General features: G+C 39.5%; 1 protein-coding gene across 1 annotated transcript in view; it reads right to left on the bottom strand.

Annotated features, from left to right (window-relative positions):
* Nucleotides 1-8,634: 8,634 nt before the first annotated feature.
* Nucleotides 8,635-14,417, bottom strand: part of CWF19L2 (CWF19 like cell cycle control factor 2) — a 58,972-nt gene continuing 53,189 nt past the window's right edge. Inside the window, exons 17-19 of the mRNA XM_010224500.2 lie at nt 13,343-13,423; nt 9,758-9,859; nt 8,635-9,019 (exon numbers count right to left, since the gene is read on the bottom strand). Coding sequence (XP_010222802.2) covers nt 8,879-9,019; nt 9,758-9,859; nt 13,343-13,423 — 324 coding nt within the window. The 3' untranslated portion in view covers nt 8,635-8,878. The remainder of the gene's footprint in view (nt 9,020-9,757; nt 9,860-13,342; nt 13,424-14,417) is intronic.

Raw genomic sequence — 14,417 nt, 5'->3', positions numbered from 1 at the left:
GTTCACTGGCTTATCCCAGAGATAACAAACATCCTTGGTCAGCTGAATCATCCCCTTGACCCCACTTACTGGATTGACTATCTCTGCAGGAGACAATTCCACCAGGAGTTTAGATACCTTCTACGTGATAAATCTGAATAACACTTCTAAATTTAAGATATTTTCTTCTCCTTACATTTAATCCCTTTGCAGTGAAAGTCTTACACATTTTGCTACATTTCTCCATGAAAGTGCAGAATTCATTTCTAAGTGAATTCTGAAGGCTACAGAGGAAACAAAACCTGTTTGTGTTACTTGCCAACAAGGGTAACACCATCTCTAGTGTCCCTAAAAAGAGGAAAGGTAAGTGGCACAATGCAAAAACTGGATTTGAGAGGCAAAATGGGTATAATGGGGATTGGCTGGAATGATTCTGCAATCCATATTTGCACAAAAAAAAAAATCGCTGACAGCAGATGCTGATGGACATTTGAAAAGAAGCTTCTCTCCATGTTTGTACAGTAGACATAAAATTTCAAGCAGCTCTGTGATTTGGTTTGCAAGAAACACAGACAAGTACCAAGGTATTCAAATATTCACCACATCTCATTAATGCCTGAGCTGGAAAGAATATGTAAATTGTTTCGATATCAAAATAATTTGTCCTCTGAGAGGCCTTATCCCAACAACAAAATTGTTTGAAGATGCAGTCAGAATATCCGCTTGGTTTTTCTCATTCTCAAGGGGCATTTTTTCCGGCAATGCTCAAAAGCTTGTCAAAAGTGATGAAAAAGTACTGTAGGATTCCTGGCTGCCTACAGTAGCTCTTAAGCATAAACTAACTGTCACACGAGCTGAGCTTTTATTTTCTTCTTTTTATTTATTTATTTATGTATTCATTAATCTTTTCTGCAGTGGTTGAGGACCATGAAGAAAGGGGAAAAGATTTCCTAAGAATGCAGAGGTTTTTGAATGTATCCTTTTTGACATTATGTGGGTTATTTGATTCTAAGGAGGAGGTCGCACAGGTGACTTTCAGGATCTGAACATTTTGTTTCTTTCTGTGACGAGTTAATTCACTTCAGGGAATTTGGGACTGAAGAGAGAGCATCGTGGCCACAAGAGGGTGCAAAATAACCCAGCACACAGAGCAACCTTTGTGCTGCACAAATCAGCAGAGGACAGTGATAATTATGTTCTCTTTCTTTGAAAGTAATACTCTATCTGAAAGAGATTTCTCACAGATTAATTTTATCTGGAGTGCAGAATAAAAGAAAACTCGCAGTAGAAATGTTGCAAGCTTTGCTCCAAGGGAAAGGCAGCTTTTAAAGGAAACCCGAAGATTCCATGAAGAGATATTTAAAAAAAAAAAAAAAAAAAAAAGGCAATCAGACAATTTTTTTGAGGAAAAAAAATGGATCACGTATTAATAAAGGTCTTCAACAAGCAGAACTAACTCATGGGTTGTAGGCCCAGACAACTCTACCCGTACTGTAACACTACGATGTACTTGAACATGTCTCTGTATTTACTCCCCATCTACTCCATACCGTGCCGGTATTTTCTTACTGATGTTTTTGGAATTAGCCCAGACTGCTTGGCTGCATGCAAGTTATCTAACATCTTTTTTTCCTCTTTTTTCCCTTTTCCCGATCTGCTACTCTCTCTTTGATAATTATATAAAGTACCTGCACAAAACTTTTATTATTATTATTATTATTTGCATAATTAGAAGAAAAATTTACTTCAAGGTTCTTTCGCACCAGCAGTTATTTCCTGTCCTCCTCCTCTCAGTAATGACCTCAGGCTTTCTTTGGTCTTCCTTTCAGTGTTTATGTAGCAACCTTCCTAATGATCTTTTCTGACTCTTACTAGCTATGACCCACTTGGCAGGCTACCCCTGCATGTTCCTGCTTTTGCAGTACATAGACATCTAATCATTTTTCTTCCTATAAATTGGGAGTGGATTAAAGTCCTTCCCATTAGATGCTGTACTGTGCTAACCATATCTGTGTGGGAGGGACTGCATGATGTTAAGTAGCAACACACACAAACTTAATCTTTGTGTGTCCTTCCCCATTAGCAAAAGGGGAGTGAAAAGTAAGACTTTTCCCCTGGTCTTTGAGCCTTTGGGATGGATCTTGAACTCTCTATGACATGGGAGGTCTAGCTAGGTGATTAAGTAGCAGGTAGCACAAGTTTCTTTGCAAGGTGCCAATAACAATGTAATATCTGTGAACTCTACATCAGGGAATAATGTATTTTTGTGTTTCAGAAACAGTTTCAAAATACCAATGCTAGTATCACTCCTTTCCCACCACAATGATCAGAAAAGTATAAAATAGACAAGACACCTATGGCAGTATTTTCTTTTCACAGTTCTCAATCTTCTCCAGAGGCTGCAGATACCCAATTAATATAAGCAACCAGGAATTCAGAAGTCCAATCAGTATTAAACACCTGCTGATTTCAAGAAGAGCTTATTCAGTTCTAAAGGATTCCTTCCTGTCTCCAAGTGTTGTCTCCATATACCTCTGGATTTCCTTGCTTAAATAGGATCCTTTAGGAAGACCTCCACTCTAGGAATGAACCTCCTCTCCTACTTGCAGCATTGACCGTTCATGGTTGAGAGAAAGAAATGCAGTCAACTTCTGGCCAACACAAGCAATAAGCTCCAAGTAAATCTGCCACCCCAAGGAGAGCAGAGGTCTGAGCCCAACCATGGCAGAAGGGAGGACTTTGCCCAGAAGAGAGGGCTGCTGCCTTTATCACAGGAGACCTCTCCAGCTCCCCAGAGACTGGGGAGAGAACGAATCACCAGGCACTGTCTGTGGGGACTGCGCACAGAACCCCTGGGAGTCCAAGGGAGAGTCAGATCTTGCCATCTCTAATGAAATAAAACTGATTTTTTTTTTAATCAAAGCTGAAAGCAATCAAAGTTTTCTGCCAGGCCTGCTGTCAAACTGATAGAGTGACTCAGCAAGCTAAGTAATTGGCCTGTAATATATTGGAGGATTTGGGTTGGGGTTTAGACTTGCTATAATCACAGACATAACACAAGGTTGTCAGACCTGCAGTTTTAAAAGGTCCTGCTGTCCGCAATAAACCAAGCAGGAGCTCACTGCAAAAAATAATTGGTTGCTTTGTCATGAAACGGCTTTGTCCTTGTTAGCAAATATCTTTAATAAACTGATCCAGAGGAGGAACACACTCCCGGAGAAGGTGAGAGCACTCACATCTTGGTTACTTCCCAAGATCCATGCTCTTGCATGATGCTCATCCTTTAAAACCAGCGTAACAATAAATTGTCGCACACAGTGTCCATTAAACACACACAGTCCCCAGCTGAACTGCCACTCGGGAAGGGAAAAAGCACCGGTCTCCACGAGCCAGCCCGGACCAGCCAGAGCCGAGGGGAATTCACGGCCTCCAACAGCCACGCCACGGTCAGCGCTCCCTCCAGGAAAAGGCACGGGGAAAACGGCCCACCTAGAAACACCAACGGGTCAAAAACGCATTTACCAGAAGTTGGACAAAGATGACCGGGCAAATAGTCAAGTAATACATATAGGCTAATTTAAATATATATTTATTTAAATAATATATAGATATAGTATATATATAGCAGAATTTTATTGCCTTAATGCAACTTGATGCACAAAACACTACAGAACAGGTAGAAACAGAACATGGTTCTTCCCTGAAGAAACATGGGAATATAAAAGTAAATAAAACTACATGAGCCGCAAAAAACTAAAATTTCTTTTAACTACTGTATTGATGTTCACAAAATACTCTGTTAATAGAACGGTCCTGAATGTGAGGACCTTAGACTAGCTTGTTCAGTTAAAATTAATCACTGGATTTGCCAGGAAATAGGTTCTTGGCATTTTTTTTCCCCCAAAGTAATCACCACTAAATTGGGCTTTGCCAGCTGCAGTTCATGATAGCTATACCATATCTCTACTGCACTGAATGTAATCCTCCAATTCAGACTTTCCCCTGTCCAGCTGTCAGGGAGAAATGTTGCATCTTCCATGATGTAAAACTGATTCCTGGATTATTTCTTCACTTCCTTGTGAAACAGAGCACAGCTACAGGGAGAGGTGGGAGGTTCTGTGTCTACAAGTGAGTGACAAAAAGCCATACAGGTGCCTACTTTCTCGTTGCTAACCCTTGCAAGATTTCTTGCCCCAGTACCACAAGTCACACACTGTTCCCATACAGCGCTGGTTCCAAAAAAAGCATTGAATACACTTATTTACCTGTGCTCATTTTCTCTGATGTTGCAATTATTATAGCCTATATGGATCTCTGCTAATCATGTCTGTTTGTTCTTACACAGGTTGCAGCCCCAAAAGTTTCATTTGGAATGTTTGCACAGAAGCTAAAAATAAGACTCGTGCATTTATAAATCATTAAAAAACAGTGTCTACAGAGAAAAATGTATGTGATTTTTATCTCTTTCCCTGAGAGGTACCATTAATTTTAACATGCCATTTTCCAGTAAAGATTTGTATTAAACTTAGAACAAGTAGGTTGAACTCAATGTATTACTAAATTGCTTTTTAGTATTACTCTTGGCGTAACTCATTCTTTGGATTCATAAATGCAAAGAAAAAAAAATTGGTCCAAACAGACTTAATATTGAATGCTGCTATATTCATTTCCTTACAAAGCAATAAAACTCCTCTTTGTACCCCTTCAGGTATTTTAATAAGTACAAAACAACTGCCACTGTTACACCAGAAGTGCATTAAATGCTGTTTATTGCCTTGGTTCAACGGAAAAAGCAAAGAAGGAAAAGAAAAGTGAAATATGAACATATTCAAGAACCACCTATTTGGAAGAACACTGGTGACTAAAAAAAAATACATTGCTTTCTTTTTTCATTGAGTTTACCCACAGTTTCTATCACTGGATGATTTCAGGTAATCATCTTGTCATCCACCAACCATTACGGTTATGCAGACGGGCAGTGATACCAAGGCAGCTTTTGAGCTCCATGTTCTCAGCTAATGGTTTGCTGCAAATTTTGCTGTTTGCAGTAAAAAGTCGAGGTTTCTTCCTTCAGCCTGAGCAAACTGAGTAAGCTCAAAAGGTGAGGCCTTAGTCTGAAGGCAACTGCCTCATTCTGCAGACAAAAACTGGGAGCCAGATGATCTGCTCGAGTATCACCCTATCTTCTGTAGAGGACTTGGTAACAAACTGAGCACAAAGTGCTGGTGCTTGAACCCTAGCTAAGGCCTCACCCCGGCTCGATCACGCGGTGGCCGTGGTGCTGGTGCAGCACTCTCCTCCTCCAAGCTGCTGAAAAGAAATACGCAGTGCAGGTGAGAGAATGCAAACTCTTCTGCATAACAAGAAATCATGAACACGGGGAATAATTTTACTTGGAAAAAAGGACACAACAGCAAGTACACACTGTATTTCACATCAGGCACTGAGCAGAAAAGGAGCAGAAAAAAGCAGGTCCCGTCTTACAAGGCAGGACACGAATATATTCTAACATCGGTTCAATACACATGCAGATTTACTAGAAGGGGCAGGTTCCATTTTTTTAATAGAATCATCATGGCTGGAAAAGACCTTCCAGATCATCAAGCCCAACCACAAACCCGTCACCACCATGGCTGCTAAACCATGTCCCTAAGCACCTCATCTACACATTTCTTGAACACTGCGAGGGACAGTGACTCCACCACTTCCCTGGGCTGCCTGGTCCAATGCTTTGCCACTCTCTCCATGTAGAAATTTTTCCTAATATCTAACCTGAACCTCCCCTGGTGCAACTTGAGGCCATTTCCTCTTGTTCTATCTGTAGTTATTCTGCAGAAGAGATTGACTCCCACCACGCTAGAACCTTCTTTCAGGTAGCTGTAGAGAGCCATAAGGTCTCACCTGAGTCTCCTCCAGCCTGAATAACCCCAGCTCCCTCAGCTGCTCCTTGTAAGGGCTGTGCCCCAGCCCCCTCACCGGCTTCATTGCCCTCTTTGGACCCGCCTCCGTACCTCAACGTCCTTCTTGTACTGAGGGACCCAGGACTGAACACGGTATTCAAGGTGCGGCCTCAGCAGTGCCGAGTGCAGGGGGACCCTCACTTCCCTCGTCCTGCTGGCTACCCCCTTCCTGACACAAGCCAGGAGGCCGTTGGCCTTCTTGGCCACCTGGGCACTGCTGGCTCATGTGTTATCGACCAACATCCCCAGATCCTCCTCTGCCACACAGCTCCCCAGGCACTCTGCCCCAGGCCTGTAGTGCTGCGTGGGGTTGTTGGGACCGAAGCGCAGGACCTGGCACTTGGCCTTTTACCCAGTTGCACCTAAGAATAAATAAGAACACATTTACAGCAAATGTAAGAAAGCCAGGTTCAGATCCCTGTTCTCCCTAAAGAGATCAGAATTTGTATATTCCATCTCTTACAACCCAGACTGTCCAGCTATTGGGTATCCTTCCTGATGAAAAAGGTCTATTTAAAATATTTTAATATTTACAGGAGCAAGAACTGAACCCTCGTTGTCCCATGCCTGCCTAAGTGCCCTAAGAAGCTTTGCTCACCCTCATGGCCTCATGAATATTTAGAGCTATTTATGAAGAGGAACAGCTTAACGTGAAGATACGAATGTGACCGATTAGAAGAGGATACTATTCCCAGTGCATATGGTCAGAACACTGCTGCCTATTCTGAAAACTATTAGCTTAAGACACTTCAAGTAGATATTTAAGAGTCTTTTCTTGCCCAAAGAAGATTAGCAGTTTTGTTGAAACTGGACTAATAAAATATGCAAAGTCCATGAGTCAAGAAGGAACACGCTCTATGTACAGGTTAGCTATGCTTTGTGAAGCACATACCTTCCTTTGAGGAGGGCAGACTTAGCGCAGAAGTGACATTACTTAGGAAAAAGGTACTTCCAGCACAGGGGAAAGATTTTCCACGGCTTAAAGACAACCACCTCTGCCATCCTTCACGGGAGATCTTGAGACCACCGGCAACCCGGGCTTTCAGAGAAAATGCAAACTTTACTCATGCTTTATAGCAACAAAGCGTGTACATGACTGAAACTTTGCCTGGGCTTTATTACAGTCTAAGCAATGCAACTACTATTTCATTTCCTATTTGTTCTGTAATCTCAGTAGCTTAAGGAAGATCGAAATCAACTGGATAACAGTGGAACTGGCCCTTTTATCTGTGGCTTCCACAGATATCAGGTGTTAAAGTCACTAAAATGATCACGACAGCTTAATTTATTTCCCTAGCAGTGATACAGATTCACAAGGACCCAAAAGAGAATAAACCACAACATACTAGATTTCTACCTGCAGTAGACTTGTTGGGCAGAAGGGAGTAGGAAAAAAACAAAATAAAAAAGCTTCAGGTATGACAAAAATGGTCTAGCTCTTCAAGAAAGTTGCAGAGACAAATCCTTTTTTTTCAATTGTATATTTATTGATTCATTTTTTAATCTGAGTTCACAATTGGCAGAACTGTACAGTCAGAGTTCAGCAGTAAGAGAACTGAAGCTCACTGTGACACTGTCACACAGTGCATTAACCCTTGTAAAATCTAAGGGCCTCCCAGGCGCCCTTCTGAAGCCTCTCCTTGTAACACTCTTTTGCCTCAAAGCTTGGAGCCCTTCCCAAAGCACCAGGAAGACACCGTGGACACGGTTGGGCCCTTGTCTGTGGTCTGGTCCTGTTCTCCCAGTCTTGCACCCGCAGAGCACGAGATGCTGCTGGGTCACAGTTCCCAAGGGAAGCGGCTGCCTCTGGCACGAGAGCCCCTTGTCCTCACCTTCTCCTACTGCCTCTTTTGTAGCTTCTTCACAAGAGGAAGAACAAGATCTAGTGAAAAACATGGTAGGTAACAGTGACTCAAGCAGGTGACAAGCAAGTCCCAGGGACACCCCTGCACCAAGCTTACCAACTAGGCCTCAAACATCTGCTCAAAGCGTGTTCCAGTCAGCACTGTCGGTACCATAGGCAGGAGCAACCACGAGGTTCCAACCAAAACTATATATTTACTACGGAAACAGTATTATGGGGCACCACCTCCTCCACTCAAGGGAGGACACTCATCTAGGGAGCCCCCTGTGATGATTCCCTTCCTGAATGGCTGTTTTTCCTTTAAGTTTCCCTGCCCTGCCCCCCACCTTGCCCTTTACTCCTTATTTTTTAATTATTATTAATTTCACCAAAAGTAATGCTCACTGTTGAAGCTGATGCTTGCCTTCAGCTACAGACTTAATGAAAATAATTTTGTACACATGAGTGTCTCATCATCCTTTGTACAACAACTCTGTTTGAAAATAACAATTTTGTATTAAAAAGTATAGAAAACAACATCAAATCTTGTGCAGGGAAGCAGCAGAAGATTTATCAACCATGTCATATTTGAAGTTTTATATTACTGCAATGACTTCAACAACAACAAAAAAACACACACACACAAGGACTCAAAAGCAGAAAGTGATTTTCTATAAAAGCTTCCTTATGCAACAATACATTAAAATGTTCTTAAAATTTACACCAGTTTCTACAAAATGTCATTGCAGTAATAAGCTCTCACTCTATGCTAAACAAAAGAAAAAACTCATTTGTTTCAAGTATTATAAAAAAATGCAACAGCACAATAGTAGCCACTATTGTGCTTTCCACTAGCCAAATGGACACTGGTCTTTTGGCTCAGGTAAAAATAAAATATAAAAGCCATAGACATTTGATTTGCAGAACCCAAAAGCAGATAATGAGAAAATGAAGAATATTCCTGGTTTTTAAAATACTTATTAGCAATACATAACACAGTGGTGTTATACTTAACATAGGAAATATCCGTTAAAATAACATATGGCTTATGGAGTCCTTGATAGCTGGTCCTCACCCAGTCCCATACTGGATGTATTCATTCTTTACTTTTGGTAAAGTCATACGGTTTCCACCACTGTGCAAACTGCAACACTTTCTTCCTCTGATCCTCAAAGTTCTGCCTGATTCCTCTTCTCCAGAGCTGTGGTTCCAAGTCCAGCATGCCACCAATGACTTCCTTTGCAGGTAGAACAAAAATAAATGATGATAAATACCAAATCACTACATTATTTATTTTTCCATAAAAATACAGGAATATATACTTTCAAATTGGGATTGTTTTCTTACTGTTTTAAATGATAGCCATTAATATTGGAAGCTTTGAAAAATATAGGAAAAATGAGAACTACAGAAAGAAAACATCTTGTTAGATAGTTGATTCCACAAAACTTTAAGTACCCAATCCTTCTCATCATTTTTTCAATACTGACTCTTTCAATAAATTATTGTTGTGACATAATAAAGAAATTGGGATTTTATTGCAGCTCATCCTTTATACAGACATCCTGTACACAATACAGGGGTTTAACCAAGCATACATTGCACTAGGCTTTGTTTGGGAGTCCGCATCTGTGTTCATCCTAATACATACGATCAGCAGTAAGAATGCCTACAGTGCTTCTCATCTATCAGACTGTATTAGGTATATGTTAAATTAGGTGTATGTTAAACACCCTAGGAACATATTCTGAGTATCACCTCAGGCAAGAAAAAAAAAAAAGAAGAAAAAAAAAGCAACAAAGAACAAGCAACTGTTCCCTTAACCACAAGTTTAGTTATATGGACTCCTTAAGAAAAGCATCAAACACACTGTGATAAGGCACAACATGACTCCATTCTGGCAGCACCTGGGTTAACTGCTTAAACTTTACAATTGGGAGAGTAACTGGTAAATCGATCTTTTACATTGCAATACCTTTCCAAAATAATGAGGGAACTTGTGTTGATCTTCAATGATATGAGCAAATCCTCCTTGAAGGCCAAAGTCCACTGAGAAGTACGGTAATCCTTTAGGAATCTATACGCACACACACACAAAAAAAGTGGTTTTAGGTATTTGTAAATACTCGAGCAACTTTCCCACAATTCACTGAATTTGAAAGTGTTTTTATGGGCGATAGCATGGCATTTTCTTTCAAGGCATCTCTCACACCAACTGTGTGTTGTATAGCAATACTACAGGTGCAGTAAGACAGAAATGCTGAGGGACACTTAGTGCTCTGCTTTAGAGAAAGCATGGACAAAACAGATTAAGCCAAAACTAAACCCCAAAGGGATATTGCATTGCCTCTTTACGGTGTATTTTGGACAAAAATACATTTTTAATGATTAAGATTTTCACCATCCTTAATTCACGACACTCAGAAAAAAAAAAAAGAAAGGTTCTCTGTCAAAACTGTATTTAAAGACAATTTGTTCAGATTTGTAAGAGATCTGACAAGAAATCTACACTGCACGTAACTTTTATCTGCGTGTCTCTTACATTAAGACAAAAACAAACAAAATTCAAATTACATAGTGCAGGGTAGAAATTCGTTTTATCATTCCACACCTTAAGACAAGGAATGTACGTCTTGCACATTGCCCCTGTTTTCCCTAAATCATCTTTTATAGCCTGCTCAAGAGCATACACATCTCATGTTTCTCTGTAGTCTTGCAGCTTATTTTTGGCTAAAATAAACACATGGCTTTTTAGCAAGTTTCACTTGAGTTGTCAATAATAAAGCATCAAAATGTTTCCCCTGCTCTGCTGATTTATGGATTTTGCCTTGCGTTCTGCAAAACAGTCTGGACAATCCCAGGTCCACTAAATCCCAATAGGAATTTAGCCACTGGCTCTAGTAGTGCCAGGACTTCACTGAAGTGCAGAGCTTGCTTTGCCCTGTGACCAGATGCACATGGTATGCAGAAATAGACTCAGGTTGACTAAATCAGGTGAGAAAAATACACTGCCCAGCAGACCATCTGCACAAACACAGGCTGGATGAAGTCAAAATACCATTGTAGAATCTTTCCTATACTGTGCGCAGTCCAAAACCGTTTTCTAAAGCACCATATCTCCAAAATAACACACAATGTCAATGATCAAGATCAAGAACAGCCCGAGAGTTGAAAACAAACACCCACCAAAAACTAAACCCATCAACTGCAAGAGATCTTCTTGCAAGAAGATGTGTCAGGAAGGTCAGAAGCCTCCATCACAAACTATGTAGAAGGAACTTGCCTTCTACAATGCACAATCTTAAACGGTCTGTTTGAAGTGTATGTTCAAGGGACTTCTCATGCTACCCCAGCAACATGAGATAGGCAACTTTGTAAAAACATTTCGCTAAAAATGTAGACAAGTCCATCATCCAGGTCATTAATGAAGACATTAAACAGCACTGACCCCCATACCAAGCCCGGGAAGTCATCACAAGTGGCCTCCATCCACACTTCACACCACTGATTACAACGCTCTGAGTCTGGTCATTTAGACAGTCTTCAGTCTATTTCTCTGACCACTTCTCTAGCCTTCATTGGTTTGTCTCAACAGTGTCAAGAGACTTACTGACATCAAGACAACATCCCCCCCTCTCCCCTCACCCACTAAACCAGCAGTTTCATCACAGAATGTATTCACAGAACATTTTCAGGTTGGTTAGGCATGACTTCCCCTCAGAAAACCACGCTGACCATGCATGATCATCCTCCTGTCCTTCACATGTCTGCAAATGGTATCCAGGATCAGTTCCTTCATCACGTTCCCACAGATCGTGGGACAAAACAAATGCAGAACCAACAATAACTTCTGACTAGAGGAAAGTCCTGTGCCACATGCTCTAGGTGACCCTGCATGTTCAGGGGGGTTGGACTAGATGACCTCTACAGGTCCCTTCCAACCTTAAGCATTCTATGATTCGATGATTCGATGAAATATACTCTTGGACGCATTCATTCAGTTAAGAACAGTGAAGCTAACAAAAAAACATGAAGTACCCTATGAAACAGGAACAGATACACATGCAACACCCTAAGAAGTGAGGATAGAAATGGAAATAATATTAAAATAACACAACTGTGTAAACGGTTTAAATTATTGAAGTGTATTTAAGTGTAAAGTGGTACCTTCACTTAGTCTCAAAATTGGCGTGCCTTCAAATAGGTGTACAATACAATCACAGAAATGTACAACTCAGGAAAATCTTAAAGAAACTGAATATTCTGATGCCCTGCCATGAGACGAGACCAATTATACTTCACTCATCTGTGACCATTGTTGTTTTTCTCTGTTCTGAAACACCGATGAGCAGAAATCCAAAATATACTCAGGCTATTTTCTGCTTACACACACCTCTTCGCCCTAAGACCTTGCTGCAAATTAACTGAAACCTTTCTTGTCTGCACCTAGCAAAGAATCTTCTTTAAAGCAATCTTTTAAGTATGAAAATTATCATCACATCCCTTTTCAGTATTTTCCCTTCTAGGCTGCACAAACCCTAACCCCATTTCTAATCTGTGTTTCTTCTTTGGCATCTATGTAGTGTCCACAAAAATGGACCTGAAACATTCCAGCTGAGGAGTCACTAATATGGGCAGGGTGGCCTATAACTGACTCCCATTCCATTTATATGACATTCCTGCTTATATGGCAGAATAGCTTGCCTTTTTTTTTTTTTTTTTTTTTTAATTACAGCACCATTGCTAATTTAATTTGAGTCATCACAATATACAATATACCGAACCTTTCCTACTATCCAATCCCTTTTCTTTATCAACTCCTTTATTTCTTTACATTTAATTTCTCCCTCTCTGCAATATCCTTCTTCACTTACTATCAAAACACATCTCCTCCTCCCTCTCTTAAACCAGTATTTTTAATGCAAATATTTTTATTAAAAGACATTTTCATAAATTAAGTACTACCTAGTAGTAAACTACATGACTTAAAATCTATACATCATGTATTCTACTTGAACATTAAAACGATGGAACAATCTTTAAGCCTAACAATCCCAGCACTGTTCTTTTAAGAGCTCTGTATACAAAGATGTTTCAGTTTAGTATCCAGGAGACAGAGCACTGCTCTCTTGTTTCAGAAAAGTAGATTACCTTATTATTCATATCTTCTCTTCATAAACTCAGCCACACAGAAGACTACTCTAGGTCAGTGCAGAAGTTACATGATACTTTTTCAGCAAAGTAATTTACAAACCTTTGATCTATCTCAATTCTTAAAATTAATCAAGAAAATTATGCTGGTACATGTCTTCAAAATGCCAGCTTTGTTCTCAATGAATGCTTGCAGCTCAGTCCATCTGTTGTTGAAATAAATGGGAATCTTTTCACTGATGTCTATTAGGAGCTCACTCAGACTCTTAATTCTTATCATGTCTATGCCATCTCCTGCTCTGTTAATCTAATTGTGTTCCCTTTCTTCTCTTTGAAACAGTTAATAACTGAGAAAGATGAGAGTAATTTGCAGAGAAATTCAGTGTTCAATATACATTTAACTACTTACAGATTTCCGAACATCTTTTGAAGAAAGATCAATTAGCTTCTTGTTCATGGACCACTCTTCATCAGATTCCATTATAGCTTTCTGTAAAACAATTTTATTTAAATGTGAAAACAGGGCTTCCCACAGCAAATAAAGAGTGAACTAACCTTTTGATGTAATGAGTTATAAGAAATACTTTGCACTGCAAATACCAATTAATTTTTAAAGTAATTTTATTTCCAGAATTTACCTACATTATAGAGGCATCATATTAAAAACTTAATTTTGTTTTTCTTTTTTGGAATTTAACTTTAGCCTGACACAAATTATCCCTAACAAGGAACTTTCAAATTATTAGAGACCAAAAGTCATATTTTCTTTTTAATAAGGTCACACAAAACACCTTATTAATCCATTACACTGTAGTAGCTTAAAAAAAGGGAGCTAAGATGAAAATCCATCTAATAAAGCTGATCATGCTCAAAGGGTTCTCAAGCTATCTCTATATCCTCCATAATATCAAAGTAAGTAGTGAGATATAGTGCAAGAACCCTTCATATTTCATTTGCTGTGTACTTAAACAATGGAAGTTTCTGAAGGAAAGTTTATGCAAATTGCATTACATTAAATTTTGAACTTCATCCTTCTTTTACAGAAAACATAAGATTTACTAGCACTTGAAGCACAGTCAACACTGAATTAAATCAATCGATTGGGATGATTTAAAATGCGGTAAAAGTTACTGCATTGCTGTTTGGCAGACTGACTGTTCCACTTAATCAGAAACAAATCAAAATGATTCATTTCCAGAAAAAAAACAAGTTTAAGGTACAAATAAAATAAGTTAATTATAAATATTAGTATACGTACAAAATCAGTATACATACTAATTAGCTCTCCCTTGCAATCCTAACATCATTAAAAAGCAAATTATGATCCAATCATGAACCAATCTCTGAAAAATTTAATGGTTGTAGGTACTTTCTGCAGTTTCTCAGTTATGTACAGAAGAATCAATGAGTCTTTCCTTATAGGGTCAGTGGAAAGAGAATAGAGAAGTTATTGAGATCTACCATTCTGTTTAGCATTAGTCAGA

Source organism: Tinamus guttatus, unplaced genomic scaffold (assembly GCF_059628265.1).
Source record: "Tinamus guttatus ecotype Peru unplaced genomic scaffold, ASM5962826v1 Tinamus_guttatus_pri_ptg000150l, whole genome shotgun sequence".
Taxonomy (NCBI): Eukaryota; Metazoa; Chordata; class Aves; order Tinamiformes; family Tinamidae; genus Tinamus; species Tinamus guttatus.
Note: the sequence above shows the minus strand (reverse complement) of the source record. Positions and strands in the feature narration are given on the sequence as shown.